Raw genomic sequence first — 25,596 nt, forward strand, 5'->3', positions numbered from 1 at the left:
ATATGTATATATGTGTATATATATATATATATATATATATATATATATATATATATATATATATATATATATATATATATACTGATTGGAATAATGATAACAATGATAATGATCGCGTTGATGTATATTACGCAAATAGTGACAATGATAGCGGTAAACCCTCTGCTTCTGTTGCATTCGCAGATACTGTGAAATTGACTTATACCTGATGTCCTTTGAATTAGGGATCCGGAAACCGATATAATTTCCGTGAAGTCTAATCGAAGATTTTGTAATAAAAATCTCCGTCAAAAGTTCATTTTCTTCTGTGAGAGGAATATAGATAAAATAAATTTATTTACATAATCTGTATAATTTTTGTAAAAAAATCTTTTTCTATTTTCCTAAATGAATATATTACAGAAGAGATCATAATGAACTTTTGTTAGAAGAAAGAGACAATACTTCATGTAAAGCTAAATAAAAGTAATAATAAGTCGAAAAATTAATAATAATAATTTTTCATTCAAAAATTTACTTCGAAAATAAAAAAAAAATCGATATTCAATGGAATTATATCGATTTCTAAATCCGGTTACCCAGGTTTTCTCGATTCTTTCTCGCTAATTTTTATCATATGACTTTCGAACGCACAATAATTAATTGATTATTAAAAGGAAAGAGAACGCGATGCGGTGCTATATGCAAAAGGACTAGACACTACGTTGTTGTTGTTATCAGAATTAAGTAATAAGAAACAAAGACTATCCTTTATATTGAATAAACGAAGAGCGTTTCCAAAGAAACGTCTCTGGCGATCTCTTTTGTACTTTTTTGATTAAAGATTTGTTACAATCGCTCATTCGTTCATTAGATTGTGATGTTAAATGTATGAATGAGTGAGTGAATGCGTGTGTGTTGGGTGTTCGATAATAATCTTAACGCTTAAACATACGTGCTATTTATCTCTCTTTAATTTCTTCCTCAACGCTTTTTATAAAAGTTCGCATAGTGTTACCTATAATATTTAACACAATTGTGAACCACACTTATACGGAGAATTTAATATATCGTCATCATTATTAATATTATTAAATAATAATACATTATATTCTCCGCATAAAAATAAAACTATATTTCTTTCTTCACGGAGCACAAAGCACAAATTTTTAAGTCCATTACTTATTTTTTATTTCCTATCAACATACCATTAGAGATAAAAGCTCTAGATAATCGCGCGATCTTGATTGTTAAAAAGAGGACAGATCGTTGTTCGTGTGTTTTTAACTGTTTGAACTCTTTAACGCAACTTTGAGTTGTAATAATAAATTATACACGGAATTTGTTGACTTTTCTAAATTAATATTCTCGAAGATCTTATCTCGAGTGTGTGGGAATTTGCGTGTACAGGGTGTCCCATATTGAGCCTCGATAGAACAGATTTTTTTTTTTATTTAAAAAATCATACTGAAATATTCCATTTAATTCATTAGTTAATTGAAAATTTATGCTTGAATATTTTTATTGAAAGATTAAACAGAAAAACAAGATTACACAGAAAAATCTGCTCCAAAAGTAAAAGGAATTATCAGCTTTCTGTACTATCTAATCTAATTCATGAAATCTCATTGTCTTCAATGATTCAAAATTCAAGTACATCTATTAATATAATTTTTAAATAATTATTATATATTACTCAAAAGTTAGTTATTCAAAAATACCTTTGCCTTAATAGTCTTTCTTTTTGTGAGGAAAAAGAGATTAAAAATTCGACACTTTATATTATATTATTCGTTATGATACAGTGGAACTCCTCTATTCCGCCTCTCGCTATTCTGAATTGGTTGTAAACTGAAATTCTTGCGCGGTTCTTCCACATTTGCCACATGATTATCTAATTATATGTAAATTGAAAAAGCGAGTGAAAGAGAACGCAATATTTTCATTTTGTACGTATGTCATCAGAATAAAGTGTGGGAATTAAGGAGCAGTTCCAGAATAACGGGGGAGCCGATATTTTAAAATAGAGGAATTCGATTATAATGGAACACACGTCAAAAAATCGTTCGAAAATTTATTCATCCGAACGTTTCGCAAAATTCCGCAATTTCGTGAGAGAAATTTTTAAATTTTTCTCCCATTTGAGATTACATTTTTACAAACTATCTGTGAAAAAATGTTATTTTCAATAGCCTAACAATTAAATTTCTATTATGCAAAACGGCTCGATAATGTATAACAAACGACAATGTTCTCCACTTTTGCTCACTGTCACTGGCAATGGATTATATAACACTTATACGTATAATGTATTATTTAAAGACTTTTATGCTAATATATAACATACTCAACATTTCTTCTCTCTCAAAAAATTAAATTCGTATTTTCTTTTGACGTTTCATCTTGGATAAAATAATTATTGTATCAACTTTCTTGAATAGTGTTAGTGCACATAGAAAAAAACTTTTGGATAAAAGTAATTTCTTCAGCAAAAAAAATTTTTCCACATTCGCATTTTTTTACTACTTTATAACTGAAAATTTGTGGAAAATTTATGATAATTTAATAATAAGTGGATTCTTTAATAATGTATCGCAATAGTTCAATAATTAATTAATTATTTTAATTCCATGTTAATTCAAATGTATTACAATTATGTCAATAATTAATTAATTTTTGAATAATTAATAAATATTAATTTTTTAAAGTATATTTAGAACAGTTCATAAATCTGGATTCAAATTTCACACAATTTTACTCACACGGCAACTAATAGCGATATAATAGAGCTTTCAACTTTTTTAAATAGTACATTGCCAGTGAATATGTATGGACGTAGTAGTTTCTCTGTATTGAGTTATCCATAAAGTACAGAATTCACGTGTATTATAGTTTACATTTTATATAATTCTAGTTATTTTATAATTTTTAGCCGAGAGTAAACTTGTGAGAACGGAGATGCTTCTCATGTCAGTCGCAATACTTCTTTCTTAGGATTACCATACTACTCATCTTCGGTATCACCATCACTGCTGTAATCCTGCAAAGTGGGTGGTCTCGAGAAGGGTGCTTCGTTGGTTTGACTGTACAATATTAGAAAAGAAAAAGATATATTAAAGATATATTATATTAAAATTTGCTAGAATAATCTCCATTTTTCTTCTTTAAATTTTCAGTAACCTCTCTTCAAGCATTAAAAGTTGTTAATTATTTTATATATTCTAATATTAATTCGATTTTTGTAGAAGATAAAAAATATTTTTTAATTATAATATTAAGCTTTTCACCTTTTTCATATAATTTTTTTTTAATTATTGTACTTTTAAATTTTCTATATTTTAAAATTATAATTTTCAAAGAATTAACGAAACTAGACATTACTCACGCTAATCTACGATAATGATTTAACCATTCTTCCAACATCTGCGCAACGAGTAGTGGTCTTTTGTGAAGCTTCTGATGCGCGACGAGTATTCCACCCTCGGTCCTGCACACGTCCAACCACTCCTTATAAATGGATTCCTCACGACCAATCTCATCCGCCGTGAGAAAGTGTATAGGTAGGAGTTTGTGCTCGCGATCCATTAGCGGCATGAAGGTGGTTTGCATCTGGATTTGCAGTTGTTCGAGCGAGCTGTTATTACTACTTACCACCCCATGGGACGCTAGGGGCGGTATTCTGGACGAGGTGTACGGTTCAATTGGTACCAATGCCGTGAAGTGGCCGCGAGTGTAACCCAAAGCGATAGGCGAACGGATGCAGAATGAAGGTTCCCAGAGTAACGGAAGATAGACACCTTCGAATCTAGCATAGCCTATGAAAATGACAAAAATCACCAGTTATTTCTTAAAGTTAATACACTTTGATATCTTTAAATCGATTAAAGATTTTTAATTTTATAGATTCTTTAAATTTTTTAAAATGTGAAACAAATCTTACATTTAAAAAATACTTGAATCATTCTCTTCAAAATCTTTATATGTGTACATAAAGTCTGCAAAATTTTTAAAGTCTTAAAGAAAACCGTTTTGTAAAACTTTCTATAGATTCGATTTCTACATAAACTTGAGAAAATAATTATTAATTTAAGTTTAACTATATATTATAAATATTTTTAATAAAAAACTAGAAAACCCCATTACAGATTTAAATTTTAAAGGAATTAAACATATAAATTCTCTCAGTATAATAAACTGAAAAGCTAACCAATTTAAGTTTTTAGAATTTTAATTTAATAAAATTATTTCAATTTGTTAAGACTTGGAAATTAATTATTAAGCGAAAACAAAATACTTTTTTTAATTTACCTATATCTTCGCCACGAAAGCTCTTAACATATTTAACTCCATAGACGATAATGGGTCGTCTTAAAATATGAGCAAGAGCAAATACATGCAATTGTTCTAACGCACTTCCAGGTTGAGCGGCCGTTGCCAATAAATTTTCCCAGTCTTCTTGCCATTGTGTCTCTTCTAAAGTAAAATCCAACATTCTAGCTGCCTGTGAGGCTTCATATTCTCTCCAACGAGGATAAAAACTGAAATAATATTATATATATTAGAATATATATTTGAAAGAGGCATTTTATCAGTTTGCATATTATTTAAACATTATTATCACATATAATACTTATGTAATAATAATATCTTAAATCTCACTGCATATGGTTATTTTATTAATGTAATTAGTAAATGAATTATTCACTTATTATAATAAATTACACTAATCACATTAATAAAATTACATTACATTACATTAATTATAAAGCGCTTACAATTGTCCGGCTTGTTGCAGGGTATCAGCAAGTGCTCTTCTCAAGGCGTTGTCTCTATCAAAAACACCCCAGGTTGCTTGCATGGCGGAGTCTAGGAGGCAATCTCCAGCCGATCGATTCCAAAGTGCGTGTAAACGACTGCCTAATCGTTCAGTAATTTCTAAAGACCAATTTAAAGCTGGTGGTTCACCTCCACCACCCTCTAGTTGCTGTTGAGCTTCCTTATCTAATAATTCCTCCAGCATCTGCTCTTGCACGATACTCGGTAAGTCTTCAACCTTGAAATACATCCAGCAATCTCATATATAGAAAAATAATATTAATATATTTATCTTATTGTAGAATGAATATTGAATATGCAGAAAAGCAAATAACATATTTAAAAGAATATAATTTAAATATGAAAAAAGTAGAAATTTGAAAAAACTTAGAATAAAGAAATGAGAGGTTTAGAAAAATTAAAAAAAAATTAATTAAAGATAAAAGTTATGCTAACAAAAGTATTAATAAAAATTTATTTATATATTTATTTTATTATATTTTAGCATTTATTAGAAACACATTGACAATTATTAACTAAACTTTTACTTTTCGACTAATTTACATTAAATTGTTATATATGTATTATAGTAACCTCGGCTGGCAGCGCGAAGGTAGCCATATCGGTGACAAAATAACAGGGAAAGGAACCTTTGCGTAAGCGTATACTATTGGTGACATGTCGGCGAATCTGCACGGCAAGGTCTGGCGCGACGTAGCTTGGTACCCTCTTCACGCCCGAACCCGAACCCTCGATTTGCGACAATAATGTTGCTAAAATATCTTCTCTTTGAAACCTTAAAATTGTACCAATTAAATTATGAGAATATTTAATCAAAAGTTTCTATATATTTGACAAGTATTCATACTCTCAAAGTATTATTCTTATTGAAAATACTTCAAATGACTTACATAATGGAAATTTCATTTAGAAAATTAATATTTATAATTAACATAGTATAGATAATAAAATAATTAATTATAAGAATACTTTTTTAAGAAAAAAGAAGGAAAATATAGATATGAGCAGAAATCATTTATTTTCTTTCTTTCTTGATTCAATAAAATTGTCTTTAGCACGTTTATATTTTCCTTCTAATTTTTATTATTTAATTCTTTTTCTTCATTTTCAAATCGCAGAATATCTACATTTTTGAAATTTTATTCAATCTATTAATATCATGTGAGAATTTTATTTATCAATATAATTATTGTGTGTATACTAATTTATTAAAATATTTTTCTATTTACCTAATAGCCAAGTGCACTAAAGTGTGGCCGACGTCAAACGCACTGCTTCTATTGAGGAGTAAGACCTCAGAATGCGTCAATTGGCGAGCAGGATCGCCGCCGCTCGCCAGGTAAGCTTCGACGGGAGTGTTGTCACCCTCAACAATACCAAGACAAGCATTGAGCCAACACCAATCGGTGTGACGTCTCAGTTGTTTCAATCGGCGCTCGTAATCACAGTTATTTGGAGATTGAGGAGTTGACAGGCTGTCATTTCGACTGTCTGCGTACCTATGTGAACCTCTGAAAAGTTTTACATTGTAAGTATGTGTTTAATATACATACATATACTTAAAAAAACATATTTTTAGAGAATATATTAGGAGTATTATCTTTAGAGGATTATATAAACTTTGTTTTGAATAGTTCTTAATATTCTAAATATTCTCTCTTGATATTGTTTTTTTTTTCTGTGAATATTATATACATAGATTTAATATGTTGTACATGTATACTCTACATATGTTGCATGTATTTATATCTATTTATAGATATTATAGAAAAATTTAAATAATATTCCTAAAATTATATAATATTCACAAAGAATTTAAAACGTAAAACATTATTTACCTCCTTCCTATCGCTAAATTATCCTCTCTCTGTGTTTGATGAATATAGGACGCGTGCAGCGGGGGTGACGGCAGGCTCCGTTGACTATGCTCTCTCTCAGGACTCGGTAAGATAACTCCTACATTTCCTTGTGTACTTTTATCCCTCCTATCTTTCTCCTTTGGATGACCGCACATGATGCATTTAGTCGCTTTGGGCCAGTTCTCATAAGTACACACGTGGCAAGACCACTTTTCTGGGTGCATATTATATAACCTTTCTGGATGGAGATTGATTGGCGAAGGATTCAACTGGGAATTTGATCCCGAGTTTGGCGGCCCGTCGGCCAATCGTAATGGCGCTAAATGTTCATGCAGATTCGAGGCTAACGAATTGACGGATTGATTGACCGACTTGCGATTGCTGCACTGAACGCAACGTGCTGTATTCTGATAGTTAAGATAAGTGCACATGCTACAGGCCCACTTTCCCGCAGAAGGTAAATTCTGACTATAATTTTGCGAAATGTAGTTGTCTGTAGGGCTTATCTGGGACACGGGACCGGAAGCAACGTTGGAGGAGCCTCTTTGAGGGCTTGGATCCCGAAGACGGTAGATGTCTTCACCTAGAAGAGGCTTAGCGCCTCTGCACATGGTGCATTTTAAAGAGGAGGGCCAATTTTCGTAAGTGCAGTACTCGCAGATCCATTTCTGCTCTGTTTCCTCGAGTCTGCTGGTCATCTTCACTGGATGAAGGTTAATCAATTGAATTTTTGGTCTCTTTGTTGCGAAAGATGCAGTACTTCTTGATGCCGGAGAAAGTATTAAGATGAAAGATATATATTGAACATTAAATATCCTAAATATCTTGATAAATTTTCTATGCCTTGCTGTACATGATCGATTGGGAAATTTGTATCTAAGTGTTTGGTTTCTATATATGGTCCAATTTATGCTACGTAATCAACATTATGTTTGATTGTGATGAGACAAAGCTGCTAGAGATGTGCCAATGTGGACATCGGTGGAAGAATCTAAAAAGAAAAAAAAAACAAAATTTACATAAAGTCTATTGTAAAAGTTTTATATATTTATAAAAAAAAATCTTGAATAGTATAAAAAAATCAAGATTGTTTTAAATTAAATATATATCTTGTATATACTTAATATGCAATATCTTTAGAACTTTTTTTAATTATTCAAAAATTTTTCTGAAGTCTTAAAATATCCTTTGAATTATTTTGAAAAATTTTTTTACTTATCTTGTTTAAAGAAAAATTGTTACACGCTATATATATATATATATGAATCAAAATACAAGTAATAGTTCTGTGACTTTTAGCTTTTGTTGAGAACTTTCCGTACAAAGGTAAATAGATTTTGATGCAATGATGGAACACAAAATGAAAAAAATGTAATTGAAACAAGCAGACATAATTAATTAACACTATTATGAATCAATATTTATATTAAATATTCATATACAAGATAATGTGACATTATATCTGATTTAGTTGTTTTTATTTTTTGTTTAAATCTCTTAAAAGATTAAGATAAAACATTGATTCAACTTTCATATGAATTCATGTCATTTCATGTAAATATTAATATTTAAAATGGCCATATTTTTTTTAGATACAATACATAAATACTTTAGATTTGTTGTATAATTATTGTCTTTCTAGAATATTTTTTTCTTTTTACATGCACACATGGCCTTTTTATGTCACGTACGAAGATGTCTGTACAACCATGTACATACTTGTTTCTTAATTTCTTCATTTGCTTCAAAAACAAATCTGTAGGTAACTATTTCGAATACTCAAATTCGAAATGCCTTAGGTCTACTGTTTTCAGTTATTAAGTCGGAGAACGCGATGACTCTTTAGATCCTTTATCTCTGCTCATCGAAGCGTCTCGTCAGTAAACCTAACCTATCGAAGAACGAGAAACTTCTATCTATAATCGCGAACAGTACAAAGAAACATCACGAGTGTTTTAAAATTAAAATTGCATTATTTTCAGACAGTCAAGAGACACGCTACCTCGTCAGATCGGTAACCTTGATGTTATCCTGAACCACCTTGAAGCTCTCTCTCGCGCCAAAAACTATCGTCACACTGGATTATTCTCCATTGAGAGATCTTTCAAATTGACACTATCCAATCGACTCTCGTATCATTAGTGCACCAACTAATGATACTTTCGGACGCACCACCTCGCATTCGGGACGTAGGTAGGTTAGAGAGCCTGTACGCGCACACGTACGTACACGCACACGTCGATTTCACGCGAGAGGCAAGAAAAAAAAGAAATATCCGGAATCGCGCGCAGCGTGATTCGCTCTCTCTCTTTCTCTCTCTTTCCCTTTCTTCAAAATTATTTTCAGAATAACAACGGTCACCAAGTATCAAACGCGGAGAACGGGACGCAAGAGACGACCTCACGTCTGGACGAAGACACGACAGAAGACACGAGAAGCGCGGAGTCGCTGTCACTGTGCGCGATCGCGTCACGACATCGTCTACGAGCGTTCGCGCGCGCGCTCACGACGTACTGTTCCTGAGCCAGCGTCTCTCCCGATCCTGAGGTAAACTACTTCGCGAATTGCTACGGTGTACGGTGGCAGCGGCGACGACGACGACGACGACGACGACGACGGCGGCGGCAACAGCGGCGGCGACGACGACGACGACGACGATCTCGCTCGCTAGCCACGGAAGTAGGTTTTGACAGTCATCCGCAAACAGACGGACGACAGTACTGCCAACCGCTCGGCCGCTCTCTCGCGTACCGTTACGTCAATCGGGCGCATGCGCGGCCGATCCTAATCTCGCATTCTGTCAAAAGTGGTCACAGGTGCGCGAAGCGGCTGACCTAACCTTGTCTCTCGCGGAATCAAATCGCCAGTAAATCACGATGTTTTATCGTTGGTAAAGTAATCTTGATGTAGTTTCGATGATTAGTAAGCTAACCCTAATCTTAAATTCCGTCGAGAACGATTTGCACTTGAAACAATTTAATATAACCCAACTCTGCTTAACCTCAATCCTTTTGCTAATTCTTCTCCCGTTTTTCCGCGCTTTCTCTTTCTTCTATTAGCGGAAATCAAAATTGTGATAATGTATTGTTACAAGCGCGAACAATTTGAATGGTTAGCACCGAATGACTTGATCTAACCTCAAATTCCTAGTGCTCTTGCGATTCTTGCCCTGCCACGAGAAAATACAAATAAACTCGTCGAAAAATCACGCTAGGACACAAGTAGGATTTAACAACTTGGTTTTGATTATTTAGGCAAACAGAGATGCCACTGTTGCCAACTGGTTTGATGATCCCGTTATATCACGCGAGGCTGACTTCGTCTCGAAATGCATTCGCGCGTGATCATTTTACTGTCATTCCGTTTCGTCGTAATAATCAAGTGTCACTGATAACAATTCTCGTTTTTTTTTTTTTTTACTTTTTCTAACATCCTCGATGATTCGCATCTGGATATCTGTTTCCGGAAATTGCAGGACCAAATCGCTAGATTTTCATTAGCGTTTTTTTTTTAATTCGACTATAAACTCATAAATTCGTATAAGTAACGTCCGCAAATTCAATTGACACTTTTAGATCTTAATTTTCACTTTGATTTTAACGACTTTTCGCGACACAAAGTCTAATTGACATTGAAGAACTTGTGGAAAAGACCGAGATGCGCTCGATGGTTCTTTAGCGGGACATTTTATTATTTATAAATATGTCTCGGGCGGCCCGAGTCGGGCCTGCTGCCAAATATGAGACCACTAAACCTAAACATTTATCCTTGACATTTCGTCAACAAGATCTTGTACGGACCTCTTGGCAAGATGCTATAAAACGTTTTCCCGCCTCAATATATATAGATTAATTTCCCAAGTCCATGTTACACTTTTCTTCGCGTATAAACGAATCTCTTCATTTTAGTTCTACACTTTTCGATGTGAGATTTTAATTAAAGAAAAAAAAACAAAATTTCCTTCTCTTTTCAACGCCTAAGTATATATTCGTCTTGTTACAGAAATTTCTGGGACTTACAAGCAAACAAACCTCGCGTTCATATGTCGTCTGCTTGTGGTTGACTTGTGACGTCACTGGCAATCAGCTGAGACGCGTAAACTATAGAGCACGCGTTAACCACGTGTTTACCAGCAATGACTGGCGTTGATTGTTCGTCGTCCTCGTCGTCAAATGTAAGAACAAAAATGGATGGATTGGTAATGCAGGTGCTATACGGAAGCGAGACCGGAACTGCACAGGATGTCGCTGAACAGATTTGGAAAAGTGCTCAAAGGTTTTGTTATTGTTTCCCTTCCTGGCACATGAGCCTTAAATTCTTTTCTAGAAAATTTTTGGCACGCGAACTTCTACTCTTATATCTTTAAATAATCTTTAAATAGATATTTAATAGATATTTAAATGCACATATCACATGTTTAATGTCTTTTATTCTTTTTACACACTTCTACTTTCCATCCGTTGTATACTATAAGATGTTATATTTCATGAAAGACAAATTATTTATTATATATTTTATGAATTTTAAGATATACATAGGTATGATCTAATTTAAAAAATAATTAAAATATGTTATATATTTAAAAAATACATAATATTCTATATTTAAAATTTTTTAATTTAGAATTACATTCTATTTTAAAACTTTGAATACAGATTTAAGAGTTGTTTTAAAATTTTAAATTTAAAGAAAACAACTGCGAAGTACTGTATCATCTTTGGACGAATACGACATGCGACATCTTTCTTCCGAACAACTAATTGTTTTTATTGTCGCAACTACTGGACAAGGAGATCCTCCGGCTAACATGAAAACATTCTGGAGACGTCTACTAGGCAAAAGTCTTCGGGCAGATCTGCTGCAAAGTCTAAAATATGGCGTACTTGGTTTGGGTGACAGTTCCTATTCAAAATTCAACTTCGCTGCAAAGAAATTAAACAAACGTCTTGCACAATTAGGTGGCAAAGAATTATTACCCATTGGACTTGCTGATGACCAGCATAATTTGGGCATTGATGCTGTAGTGGATTCCTGGATTAAACAATTATGGGAAGAAATTGCTAACATTTTTAAAATTTCTATAGAAGACAAGATTCAAGAAGAAAATGTAATAATTGAAAGATATTGCGTCTCAATATTTAAAGAGGATGATTCATTAAATAACAAATTAATATCTGATCCAATATCCCCTAAATCAAAGATTAACATCTATGAAGAAGAAACACATGTAAATGTTAATGTTAAAATAGGAAAAATACTTGAAAATGTAAAAACTACTTCAGAAAACCATTTTCAAGATGTTAGATTAATAACTATCTCATTACCGTATAATATTAAATATGATCCTGGAGATGTTATCTATATTAGACCAAGGAATTCCATGGAACAAGTAAAACGTTTCTTTAATATACTTCAAGAGCAGAACGTAGAATTGTATTCGGATACACTGATTTCAGTAACAAAGAAGGAAATAAAAGTTCCATTTGTTTTGGAAAATCGCTGGTTAACTTTAGAGGATATTGTTGAACAATATTGGGATCTGAATTTCAAGCCACGAAGATCTACAATGCATACTTTGTCTCTTATCAGTGAAAATAATTTAGAGAAGGAAAAACTATGTGAATTTGCCAGTGCGAATGGCCAGGAAGAGTTTTATAACTACATAAACAGACCAAGAAGAAATATTTTAGAGGTTCTCGCGGACTTTCCTCATACAACTAGTAAAATAAACATTGGATTGTTATTTGAAATTATGTCACCCATAAAACCACGTCCTTATAGCATCGCTTCCAGTTCAAAAGCTACTCCAAGTGTGGTTCAAATTTTGGTAGCGGTAGTTGATTACAGAACTAGATTGTTGGAACCAAGATTTGGTTTATGTTCAAAGTGGCTAGCAAGTTTAAAAAAGAAAAACAAAGTGATATTTTGGTTTCAAAAGGGAACTTTTCGATTTGAAGATAATAAACCAATGATTTTAATTGGTCCTGGAACTGGAGTCGCTCCACTTAGATCATTTCTTTTGGAGAAAGAAACACAGGAAAGAGATTTGAAGGAATGCGTTCTATTTTTCGGATGCAGAAATAAAGATAAGGATTATCATTGCAGAGAGGATTTTGAACGTTTATCGAGAGAGAAAAATTTGAATGTGTTCTGTGCATTTTCTAGGGATCAAAATCATAAAATGTAAGTAATTCACAATTGTTTATAAAACATAAGAATGTGAAATTTATAAAATTATAATTGTTATTTACTTCTAAAATCTTATTGTTAGTATTTAATTTTCTTGATTGTTAATTAATATAATACATTGTATCTCTTTTCAGATATGTCCAACATATTATTCGTGAACAAAGAGAGCTATGCTGGCAGCTTTTGCAAAATAATGGCAGCATTTATTTGGCAGGAAATTCAAAAAATATGCCGAATGACGTGCGCGATGAATTCATTAACATGACAAAAGAAATCGGTAAAATGACGCAAGAACAGGCAGAAGCGTTTATCAAGGATCTAGAAAAGAACAATCGATATCAAATCGAGACTTGGGGTTGATAAAATATAAAAAATCACAAATATTGTCTTCAGAGAAAATATATATTATATATATATATATATATATATATATATCTCAAGTTTTCTTTTTGTACAAAAAGAAAGTATATATATTTTTTTCTTTTCATATTTATATGTATGATATGGTATAAATACATATTATTTTATTCAGTACACATAATTGATATATATATATATATTTGTTTTCAAAATTAATATGCATATATCTGAAGAATTTCTTATTTCTAAAACGCATGTATGCATATAATAAATTTATATTTACTTATGTAATGTACTAGATAAATATATATATATATATATATATATTACACTTATATTCAAGAAACAAATTGTAAGATTAATGAGGCTCTCTTGTCTTTTTACATATGTATATATGCATATATGTATTATATTGTGTACATACATTATTTTTACACCTCCTTTTCAAACTTCGTAAACACTCGGCAATTTCCGGCGCTCCTCGCGGTGAGATGTCGAGCAGCGCCGACATTCGATGAGTATCTCGATGAACCCTTAACCCCGCGACCTAACCTAGCAAAATAGTGGGAATACAGAAAACATGGTACAAAAGCTCGCGTGTCCCACAGTGTTCCCGGTATCTCGAGCGATCTCGGCGCCATTCAATTGTTGATTACGCTCCATTTTTCTTCTTTTTTTTTCTTCTTCGACGTGCGCAATACGACGATATACAAGCAAATAAACCACTTGAAACGCAAAAACGACCGACGAACATTGGCACGTGATTTTTTTTTCGCGCACTCCACGCTCTCCGGACACTCCATTAGCCGATCGAGAGCCAACAATAAGCTCAGCAAATCGCTCACCGGTAGTTGAATTTGGGACGAGTAACGCAGAAAGATTCCGTACAAGGTTTGTTCCTTTTTTTTTTTTTTTTTTTTTTTTGTTGCACGACTAGACTTTATAACCTGTCCACCCTATCTCGAGGAGATTTTCGCTTACGATATATTCGATTGTTATATCTAGGCTACGTCTTTGTAACAGGGACAGTATTTATTTTTATATTTTTGAAAAAGTATTTTTATATTTATTTTAATACTTTTATAAATTATTTTTAATATACGTGAAGAATACACGTATGCCAGATGTGTACAATTTCGCAATTAAATGGAATGTGTAAATAATTTTTTATATGTATAAAAAAAATATTTTATCTTATAATTAATTTATAGTTAAAGAGAGACCGTATTATCACATTAATACCTCCTTAACTTAATCTCTCTTTCTACAGTTAAAAATACTAATGTGTGTATCCTCTCCGACTACTTGATTATTATATTTTTTATCTAAACTACATTTATAATTTAAGTTATTTATTCTGTTATTCTAATTCAAACTTTATAATTTAAGAATATTTTGCCTATCCCTATTGACATTAAATATCTTTATATATTGCAATATCTTGATAATTGCCTAAAATATTAGAATATTTTAAATGTGTATTATTTTTTCAACATTCTCAAATTAATAATCTTTATGATAATATTAACTCTCATGTAAAGTATCGTGCATTCTATGAAACTGTCAAAGTATTGAAATATTTTTGAAGATAAATATATAAAATAATATAATAAATAATATAATATTGGTTGAAAACATGATACGTAAATAGTAAATTTTGGTTTTTTCCTTAGAATAAATCCAAGTAACAATAATAAGAACAATACAAATTGTCAACTACTGTTATATATACTATAAAGTATGTACCATATGCTTCTTATATTATTTGTGTCGCTCTTTAATTAATCTTTGTACTAGCTTTAACTTTTACTCAGATCTGTTTTAACCAGAAGTAAGCAATCATCTGAATAAGGCTTCTCATGTAGTGTGCAGTGGAAAGTGTACATTTATTCCAGTGGTCAATGATCTTTTATTAATGAATCATTGGATACAATAATATTTATACTTCTTGATACACTACACGTGATCTCGATTTGTTCTAAAAATAAAGTTAATTTGATTGATTTCTATTCAAGAGAATCTAAGCAAAAGTGTAAACTAATAAATGCTATAAAAATTAGTTATAAAATATATATATATATATATATATATATATATATATACAGGGTGGACCATTTTAATCCATCCAGTCGAATATCTCGAAAACCAAGCCCGGGAGAGAAAAATGTTTCAGATAAAAGTTGTATGGTTTCGAGAGGGCCATAAGATGGTACCATTGGTTTGACCTTGAAAAGTCATTTGAAGGTCACTTCAAGTTTTTTAAATGGAACACCCTATATATTTTTACATATTCTTGTAGCTCATCTCGAGAGCTTTCCAAAACACTTATGACAAAGTATTTTTTATTAAGTATTTTTTGAGTTATAAGGCTTCAAAGTTGCAGTATTTTGACATAAAATACAAGATATCTCATAAAATATTCATTTTTTTATTATCTTACTCTCGTAAAATATTCATTTTTTGATTATCTTACTCTAATACTTTTATGCACAGAATAATGAGACGAATCAATTGGTGTAAAGAAAACACATAATTATGTTAAAGTAAAAATGTGTAATTGTTAGTTGCAAATTCAGATTTTTAGTTTAACATAATTATGTGTTTTAATTATGCCAATTGATTCGTCTCGTTATTCTGTGCATAAAAGTATTAGAGTAAGATAATAAAAAAATGAATATTTTATGAGATATCTTGTATTTTATGTCAAAATACTGCAACTTTGAAGCCTTATAACTCAAAAAATACTTAATGAAAAATACTTTGTCATAAGTGTTTTGGAAAGCTCTCGAGATGAGCTACAAGAATATGTAAAAATATACAGAGTGTTCCATTTAAAAAACTTGAAGTGACCTTCACGTGACCTTCAAATGACTTTTCAAGGTCAAACCAATGGTACCATCTTATGGCCCCATCGAAACCATACAACTTGTGTCTGAAACATTTTTCTCTCCCGGGCTTGATTTTCGAGATATTCGACTGGATGGATTAAAATAGTCCACTCTGTATATATATATATATTGTAACTATTTTATTATAACATGTACATGCATTATATGTCTAGTAGCTTTGACCTTGTCATTATTATAGGTGTTAAATTTAAAAATATATTGTATACAGTATTAATTTACATTTAAAAATTTATTATATACAATTATATTATACACAATTTAAGAATATTTGTATTTTAACATCTATTGTTAACAATCTTTGTGATGTTATATAGGTTTTATGAAAATTTTACATGAATCATATATGTTTTTTATAAACTTAAATTTAGATTTAAATATTATTTTATGCATAATTTATTTTTATATTTTTGCATTAACAATATTTATAATAAAGTTATCTAAATTTTACTATTATTTTACATTGAATTACATTTGAATAATAAATAAATACTCGTTTTTTTTTCAGGCAAAGATAAATACACGAGAAAGTACAGAAAGTATAGGTAAATCTACGTTCTTCCTGGGAACCGATTGTCAAAAGATGTTCTAAAGTCGTCGCAGTTATTGCTCATTGTCGAAGTCGGTAGCGTTAGAAGAATCTCTCTTGTGTGTAACAAAAAAGGAAATAAAAAAATAGAAAAATGGCGGGCACTTATACAAAGAAGGAGTTTAGCGCGGGGCCCGAAGAACAGACTCTATTGAAGGATTCCAACGGAACCCGTATCGTGGCTGCGAAAGGTAATAGTGGAACGTGTTCTCATGGTTGCAGGGAGCAGTAGCTTTCTTGGAATATTGTTGTTTTGTCTTTTTATTTTCTCTTGGTGTATACCTGCCCAAACCAGTCTGTAGAAGAAGTTTGCAGACTGCAGATGCAGTATCTTTGCCAGTGAAGTGTTTGCGGGTTTAACATTGGTCTGTAGTTTTTTGTTGGATTGTATTTGATTAAAAGATTCTTTATTATGCATTTTTATATAATATATATATTTTATATATATATATATATATATATATATATGTATATGTATCTTATATTTTAATTTTGAAAACTATAATTTATTATATTTATATCTTTTATTTCTATTTATTTTGAATTATCATATATATTTCAATTTCTGTAGTTTATATTAATAACTCTATAATTTTATTCCAAATTTTTCTATTTCTATGTCGAAAAATATGTGGAAGCAATTTTTAGAATGGATTTTTAATCTTATTAGTTTTATCAGTATGTAAACCTGTTTAAAAGTATCAAATATGTATAATGATAATATGATAGCATTAAAACATTTTAGTGTAGCTTATATAGACAAAAATCACAGTTTCTCATGCATAAAGGTTTTATTTTGCTGATATAACATGCTGATTTAGCTGAATAAAAGTATGTGACTTTTTCATATAGTTACTGACAGAATGAGATGCACTCATAACATTTTACTGATGATTAATAAAAATTATCAATGAAAATAATTTAGCAATATAAGCTTTTTTATATTATCTATCTGACTATTATTCTTGTACTTTTGATGATTAATTTTTTTTTAATTTTAATAAAATGTTTATTGTCTTGTTTAAATAGTTCAGTGAAAAACATATGTCTGCAAGACATATTTTGCAATTTTCATTCTCAACTGCTTTTATCAAATAATTTATTTTATCCCAAGAATTCTAATAATTGATACTATTAACAACATATATATATCTCTAATACTACATTATAAACTACATTATAAATTCTAAAAATATATTAATTTAATATAAGTCTCTATTATTATTTATTATTATAATTTATATTACATCTCAATTTTAACATATATTTTTATATATTATATAATAGTAATTTTATTTACCAAGAGATTGTGATATTTCCAAGTGTAAAATAAATTTTTATTTCATAGGTTCTATTTACATGTCTTATTATACTTTTCCTACTTATTGGTAATTGACAATTAATGTATCACAAATGCATGTGAATTTCTTATTAAATTATTTATCTTTTTCTGTAAATTGTTATTAATGTATTTTTACATATTATGTTCTTAAACTGTATTAATTGAGTTTAATGGATCAATTGATTGCGACATTCTATTATAACGGCTGCACACAATTATCTTTTGGCTGTAATCAATTATCTGTGTGTTTAAATTAACTCTCTGTGTTTATCAGCTATATAGCTTATATGTAATACTCAATTATAGTCGGACCTCTGATCCTACGACAAAAATTTGAGAGTGAGGATATAATTCCCCTTTCGCGGTCGTAGCATGAGAGGATTTTTTGTCGTAGGATAAGAGGTTTTGTAGCATAAGAGGGTGGTAGGATAAGAGGTCCGACTGTAATAATCAATTCAAATATTTTGTGATTATTAAAAGAATTGTGCATGTTAGAATTAATTCTCTTAGAATTATTTTTTTTAAATCATAATTGTAAAAATCAAGATTTATAAATTTCAAACTTATTTGTGTAAAATATTTTTAATTTATAGTAATATATTTAATTTTTTTTAATACAATACAAAATAATATATTTGAAAGTTGTTTTTAATTAAATAATTTAAAAAAATTATTTAGAAATATTTATATTTATAAAATATTATATCAGAGCATATAATTATAATTGATTTCTTAATTTAAAAATTCAAGAAATAAAATTTTAATTTTAATTTAATTTTGAAAATAATTTTTTTATTTTTTACTTAATTTAATCAAATTCTCATTTAAGGTTCGGAACCTGTGCGTCTTTCACCAGGATGGGAAGGAACTGGTAGACCTGACGACGAACTTAATTTCAAAGGTGTTACAATGGATCAAGCAGATCTTGAATTGAATCCTCCTAGAGATAGGTATGGCTATTATTTGTTTGTTGGATTATTTAATAAGGATTGTCTGTATATATTAAAAAATTGTATATAAGCTTTATATTGATACACTAATGATAGAGAATGATATACAATATAATTATATATGTTAAATATTTCTATATAAATTTGATATATCAATCTTTTTGTATAAAATGTTAATTAATTGTTAACTTAAACAAAACTGTTTTAGATTAAATTTAGTATTTTGCATACTGGTTCTTCATGGAATCGGTGTTTTGATGCCATGGAATATGTTTATAACAGCTAAAGATGTAAGTGAATTAAATATAATAATTTATAATAACACACAGTTGAAATTATGACATGATATACATGTAAAATATTAAATTTTTGCAGTATTTTGTGAGTTACAAATTATCTAAGGAGTACACTGGTGAAGATACAACAAACTATGCAACAAATTTTCTTCCTTATTTAGGATTTGCTTCACAAATTCCAAATCTACTGTTTAATTGGCTCAATGTGTTTTTACAACTTGGGTATGCATACAAAATAACAAAATGCATTTTGCTACAAGAAATTTTTATAATTTTTTATAAAATGATAGTTTACTTTGTTTATTAATATATATTAATAATGATTGAGATTATAAATGTAAATTTTTTGATTGATTTTATTTTATTGAATACATTATTAATTAAATATTGAAAAATATATAAAAAAATTTCAATAATTGTGAAAATATAATTTGTATTAATAATAATATAATTATATTTTATTGAAGAGATGTGTTTTTTGACTTTTCAGAGGCAATTTGACAACACGCATAGTATGGAGCATCTTTATGTTAGTCTTAATATTTGTCTTTACTGTCATCTTAGCAATGACTGACAGTTCTGGCTGGCCTGGAGTATTTTTCTGGGTCACTATGATATCTGTTGTTATATTAAATAGTAAGTATATATATATATATATATATATATATATATATACATACATTTCTATTTATGATGTTTGAAAATAAATTTTTTGAAAAATTTTTCTTTTATTAAAGCCTTCAATATCATTAATTCATCAATATTAAAAACTATTATATTATAATTATTATATATATATATATATATATCAAATTAAATTGTTATATTTACAGTTATTAATTTATATTAACATTATTATTTGCTAATTAGTATTCTCTTTATACATAATTCACTGGAAATTTGTGTTTTAGCTGCCAATGGCATTTATCAGAATTCAGTGTTTGGAATGGCAGCAAAACTGCCCATCAAGTACATGGGCGCCGTTGTATTAGGCTCGGTAAATATCACATTTGACAAACACTCATTACATAATGCATAAATTTCTGACATCTGGTTTTTTTCTTTTTTCAGAATATTAGTGGAACTTTTACAGCCATAATAAACTTCCTTGCACAAATAATGGCGCCGAATGCGCGTACCGCCGCTATATATTATTTCATCACGGCTTTATTCATCCTACTGGCTTGCTTTGACACATATTTTGCACTTCCAATTAATGTAAGATTTCATCGTATCTCTTGTTTCAATACTGTTTGCCAATATTTATTCCAATGTGTGCTTAATTAAAAAATAAATAAATTCATGAATCTCTTGATAAATAATGAATTAAAATAAATTATTAATTTTGTATATTTTGTATTATAAAGAAGTATTAGCTAAGTATATCAATGAATCAGCAAATAATATTAATAAATTAAATTGCAGAGGTTTTATCGATATCATGAACTACTTCATCAGAAAGAGACGACCAAAAGACAATTAGAGAACAGTACCAGGGGAAGGAACAGACCACCATATTGGACAGTGTTTAAAGCGTGTTTTCCACAATGTTTTAACACATTTTTAATCTTTTTCGTAACTCTAACGCTTTTTCCATCAGTTCAGTCTGATATACAATTTTCCGACAAGAATTTTGTGATTCCATCTGAATATTACAGCAGTGTTATGTGCTTTTTGACATTTAATATTACTGCAATGCTTGGAAGCTCAATCGCGTCATTAGTTCAGTGGGTATGTAGAGTTTAGAGTTTTTTATATTACAATTTGTATATATGTATATTTTGTGTGTGTCTGTGTGTATGTGTGTGTGTTATATAATATTATTTTTATTATTATAATCTATATTACTTTTTAAATATTTCGTATAATTAAAATTTAATCTGTTTTTAATATTTTTATTTGTGTGTGATATACATATATATATATATGTATTTTGTTATGTATTTTATTATTTTACATAATTATTGTATGTAAATATAAAATTTTTTCTATATATTGTACAATTTAATTAATTACTTTTTTTTACAGCCCAATCAGAAATATTTGGTGATTCCAGTAATACTGCGACTTGCTTACATACCATTGTTTCTAATCTGCAACTATCAACCAGCTTACACAGAAAGAACACTGCCCATATTTATCAATAATGATTGGATTTTCTGGATCATTGCTATTACTATGGGTCTCAGTAGCGGTTATCTATCATCATTATCGATGATGTACTGTCCTAAGTAAGTACTTAATAAAAAAATCGAGAAAAAGCTAAAATATGCAAGAATTTCTAATATATACTTGTATTATAACGTAATTATATTATGAAAATGATTAATATAACAACAATAAGAAATAAAAGAACGTAGGAATATATAATAATATGCACTTTGTATATTCAGAATGGTAGAATCGCAGTACGCATCGATAGCCGGGATGTTTGGGGCAGCATCTTTAATCACAGGAATCTTTACAGGAATCCTAGTTTCCATGGCAATGCCGAGTTTAGTGGCTAACGTGACCTTTTGATTGTTTTAAAGATGAAATTTAGCATTGCAACATGCTTATATTTACTCAGGAGTTAGGAAAGGATTGAAAATTGAGAGCTATTGGAACGTTTCTCTTATTTGAGTTAAAAATGAGCAATTTCCATTTCTTAAGGAAAAAAAAACATTTAAGAGCAGATACTGAGGCTACTGCTCTTTAATGCGAAATAAGAGAAACATTTCAAAATGTTTACTTATATATATATATATATATATATATATATATACACGTTGAATATATATACATACATAATCGTATAATTCTTTAATAAATAACAGATTATAAAGCTTTCTATTAAGTAAGACCTTTTCAAAGTAATGCGTGTTTTTTATAAGCGTGTGATTTAGAGTTTTTGGATTAATTAATAACTTTTGATGTCCCGCGTTAATAAAAGAAATAGTTACGGAAAAATAAATAAGATCATGTAAAGTGCATTAATGATCAGAATGATCATTTCAACAGATCTGTGTCGAAAACACCGGGATCTATCAGGTTTCATCAGGATTTAGAAGTTAATATTACTACTGCCCTTATTAATAAAACCGGACCAATAAGCCTTATTAATAAAAAAAGAAAGCTATACGGCACTCCCATTTTTCGCATTGTTCAAATAATAAATTGCTGAATCATTAGATTTAACAAAAAGATTATACATTTAAATCTATATAATTCGTTGCGCGTTTAGCGCTAAACGTAACTTTCATTTTGTTAAGATTAACATTTAAAATAGAACTATGGTCAAATACTCCACATCTCTAGCGTTAAACGCGTAACGAAAATATATCTTTTAATCGATAAGCATTACATTTTTAGATAGAGTTTACGCTAAAGTTGCCATGCTGAATTTTCCTACAGAAATTTTATGTTTGTTAAGTTAATTTTGCTATAGGCGTGTACCAATAGAGAAATAATTTTAAAGACAAGACAGTTTTAAAAAGCAGTTCTAGCAGCACTCCTTTAAATTAGGCAATTATAATTTTTTATTTAATTAAAATTTTAAAGTTAGTATTATACTTGGCAGTATAATAATAATTTAAAAAACCATATCATAATAAATTTTTACATAATTGGCAAGGTTTTGATGTAATAGTTAATAATGAACTTCCATATTTTTAGCATTATAAATATACTATGTAATTACACGAGGATGTGTTACTACTTTTTAGTACTGTATAGTTAGTTTTCTCAGTACTATACATATATTTTATTTTTTTTTATATTTATTATTCGCATAAAAAATTGTAATATCTCGAATTTTATTAAACTTACAATGAATATTTCAAAGCAAAAATTTTCAATTTTTCAACAGTTTTCCAATTTTACGATGCTTTCATAAATGTTTCGTTTTATAACACTTGAAATAAAAATTTTATTACATCAAAAAATGCAGGAGAGTCAAGACTGTTGGCCATCCGATTAATACTAGTCCTTTCAGAATTTTGACGACGAATTTTCCACCGTATCTAAGATTAATATGAACTATAATTGTAGCAGAAATTGAAAATATTTACACATTTGCTTGGGCTATGATTATATGTTTTTAATTACATAATCTTTTTTTGCCATATGTACATGTTTTATTATTTATATTTTAATTATATGTTAGTCATAAAAAGATGTTTTACACATTTCAAATGATTGTGATTATATTGTGCGATACACAATATTCTTCCACAAAGCAATATTTGGACAATCTGTACGATTTTTCTTTAATTAAAGCACACATTACTTCAGATAAAATTTCATTTTAAACTTTTGTAGTTTTTAAGCTTGTAGAAAAGCTTGTTGATGTTTTGCTAAGCTTATATTAGAAAATTATATTTTAATATCATAATTATACACATTTACTCTTAATAAGGTATAGCGGAGCTACTTGAATAGTTTGATATATACATTTTTTAAAATTATCGCCATTATATAATGTATGTATATTCATAAATGTTTAAATATAACGTTTACATCAGAATTAATGCATATATACAATAAATTTGGATATTGTCTTGTTACTAAATAGCTCCATTGTATCTTATGGTAAATTGAATTATTTATTTTTGTCGAAATTTTCTCATACTAGTTTTATGATGTAGCATTTGCATTATACATTATATTGAAAGTTAGTACAGAGTATACCGCGTGAGAGACGGTTCAAACGTCTTTTCATAATTTTATATATTTTTCTACAAGAGTTTTACCTTGAATATATAAACAGAGTGTTTCTAAAATCTTTGGCTAAATTTTATCAAACTGTATTCAATAATTCTGTTCAATTAATCTTATCATAAATGTTATTTACTAATTGTATCCAATTTTATCTACCATCTATTTTACTAATTGTATTGATAAAAAAAAAACTACAATGTCACTATAAATTCGTGATCATGATACTAATGTAATATAATTTATCCAAATATTTTAATAACACCCTATATATACAATGTGGGATATATTCAGCAAGAGAACGCGGTTATATATGCATTTTTAATTATTCTACAGTGTAAGCTCTATAACTCATCTATTATCTCTCTTTGTCTAATATTACTTGTAATTAATCTATTTCTAGATCTTTCATCAGTTCAATTTATACTCTACTAATCGATAAACATATAAAGTTGTACTACTAATGCATTTGAAAGATTTTGCTATACAGTGATTCTAAGAAAAACTTTTACAAATTAGACTAAATTTAAATGTATATATATATATATATATATATATAACACAATAAAATTAATTTAACTATACAGCTTTATCTATTAAATATAAATTTAATAAATTATTAAATACATAATTGTTAATTGTCTTTAAAGACAATTATAAAATAATAAGTAAGCTATTTCACGTACATAGAATCACTGTGTTGCGAATAAAAATGTGTGGTTTTTTTAAATTAATTAATAATAAAAAGAAAGAAAAGATTTCTCACACTTGAATCGTTATCAGACTGACGAAAATGATGATTCTAAAGTAAATTCTGAATTCCTACAAGGACAATCCTCCGTATAAAGCAACAGACAATAAGTAATCAAGGGAATTTGATAATCCAATAAAATCAGAAAATTCATTGAATTTAAAGAAAAACATGGGAAGAAATTGATAGAATAGATATAATATTTTTATATGGATTCTCAGTCATACATGAATAAATTTCATTCGACAAATTGTTTCGCGCGTATTATACCATTTAGATTATAAGCGCTCTCTATTTAAAAAAATTTATGCATTTAATATTATACGCTATACATATACATATAAGATTTAAAGGCGTATTATTTCCACATGAAAATGGCATCTCTTTAAACAAGGAGCTTTGTCATTTTTATGTCGAAATGTAATAATAATATATTAATTATATATACACAAATTTATAAAATGGCTAAAAAATCGCAGATTTCTTGATTATAGATTCATAGAATAAAATAACAATTCAACAGTTTTAAAAAAATTCATTGTATGCTATTACATATTTTAATTTTTTCTACAATTTTAATGTAAAACATGAAATAAAACCCATTATATTGTTAATTGTTAATATTAGACTTAAATTTTTAATATTTAGATACTTTTAACCGTTTCAAAATATTTTAGCATCAGAAAAATTGACACTTTTTATTTAAAACTTTTATATCTGCGATTTTTGAAAAGTATAAATTCTATGAAACATCCTATATATGTAAAAATTGAAGATCTTGTAAGATAAAATATGGTTGCATTTTATGAATAAGTAGATTTATGGAAACAGTTTGAACCGTTCA

The 25,596-nt window shown here is 29.2% G+C and overlaps 2 protein-coding genes across 4 annotated transcripts; one reads left to right on the forward strand and one right to left on the reverse strand.

The window, feature by feature from the left end:
* Positions 1–931: 931 nt before the first annotated feature.
* Positions 932–10,365, reverse strand: Trbd (ubiquitin thioesterase trabid). 3 transcript variants are annotated; one of them, XM_072894559.1, is made up of 9 exons: positions 8,677–9,326; positions 8,394–8,565; positions 6,654–7,665; positions 6,045–6,326; positions 5,389–5,590; positions 4,755–5,032; positions 4,288–4,517; positions 3,365–3,794; positions 932–3,062 (listed from the first exon to the last, which is right to left on the reverse strand). In XM_072894559.1, exons 3-9 carry the CDS (start codon positions 7,370–7,372, stop codon positions 2,984–2,986), a joined length of 2,220 nt encoding a protein of 739 aa, XP_072750660.1. In that variant the 5' UTR covers positions 7,373–7,665; positions 8,394–8,565; positions 8,677–9,326; the 3' UTR covers positions 932–2,983. The 3 variants fall into 3 exon arrangements, with proteins under 3 accessions (XP_072750660.1, XP_072750661.1, XP_072750659.1); XM_072894560.1 differs by lacking the exons at positions 8,394–8,565; positions 8,677–9,326 and adding an exon at positions 9,812–10,365; XM_072894558.1 differs by lacking the exon at positions 8,394–8,565.
* Positions 9,439–23,251, forward strand: LOC140666994 (NADPH-dependent diflavin oxidoreductase 1). The gene is made up of 13 exons (XM_072894588.1): positions 9,439–9,564; positions 10,677–10,949; positions 11,364–12,857; positions 12,998–13,080; positions 18,893–19,010; positions 19,219–19,300; positions 19,386–19,528; positions 19,797–19,942; positions 20,218–20,303; positions 20,378–20,524; positions 20,732–21,037; positions 21,335–21,537; positions 21,700–23,251. The coding sequence occupies exons 2-13, from the start codon at positions 10,810–10,812 to the stop codon at positions 21,824–21,826; spliced, it is 3,075 nt and encodes a 1,024-aa protein (XP_072750689.1). The 5' UTR covers positions 9,439–9,564; positions 10,677–10,809; the 3' UTR covers positions 21,827–23,251.
* The last annotated feature ends 2,345 nt before the right edge of the window (positions 23,252–25,596 follow it).

The sequence above is a fragment of the Anoplolepis gracilipes genome, chromosome 6 (assembly GCF_047496725.1).
Source record: "Anoplolepis gracilipes chromosome 6, ASM4749672v1, whole genome shotgun sequence".
NCBI lineage: Eukaryota > Metazoa > Arthropoda > Insecta > Hymenoptera > Formicidae > Anoplolepis > Anoplolepis gracilipes.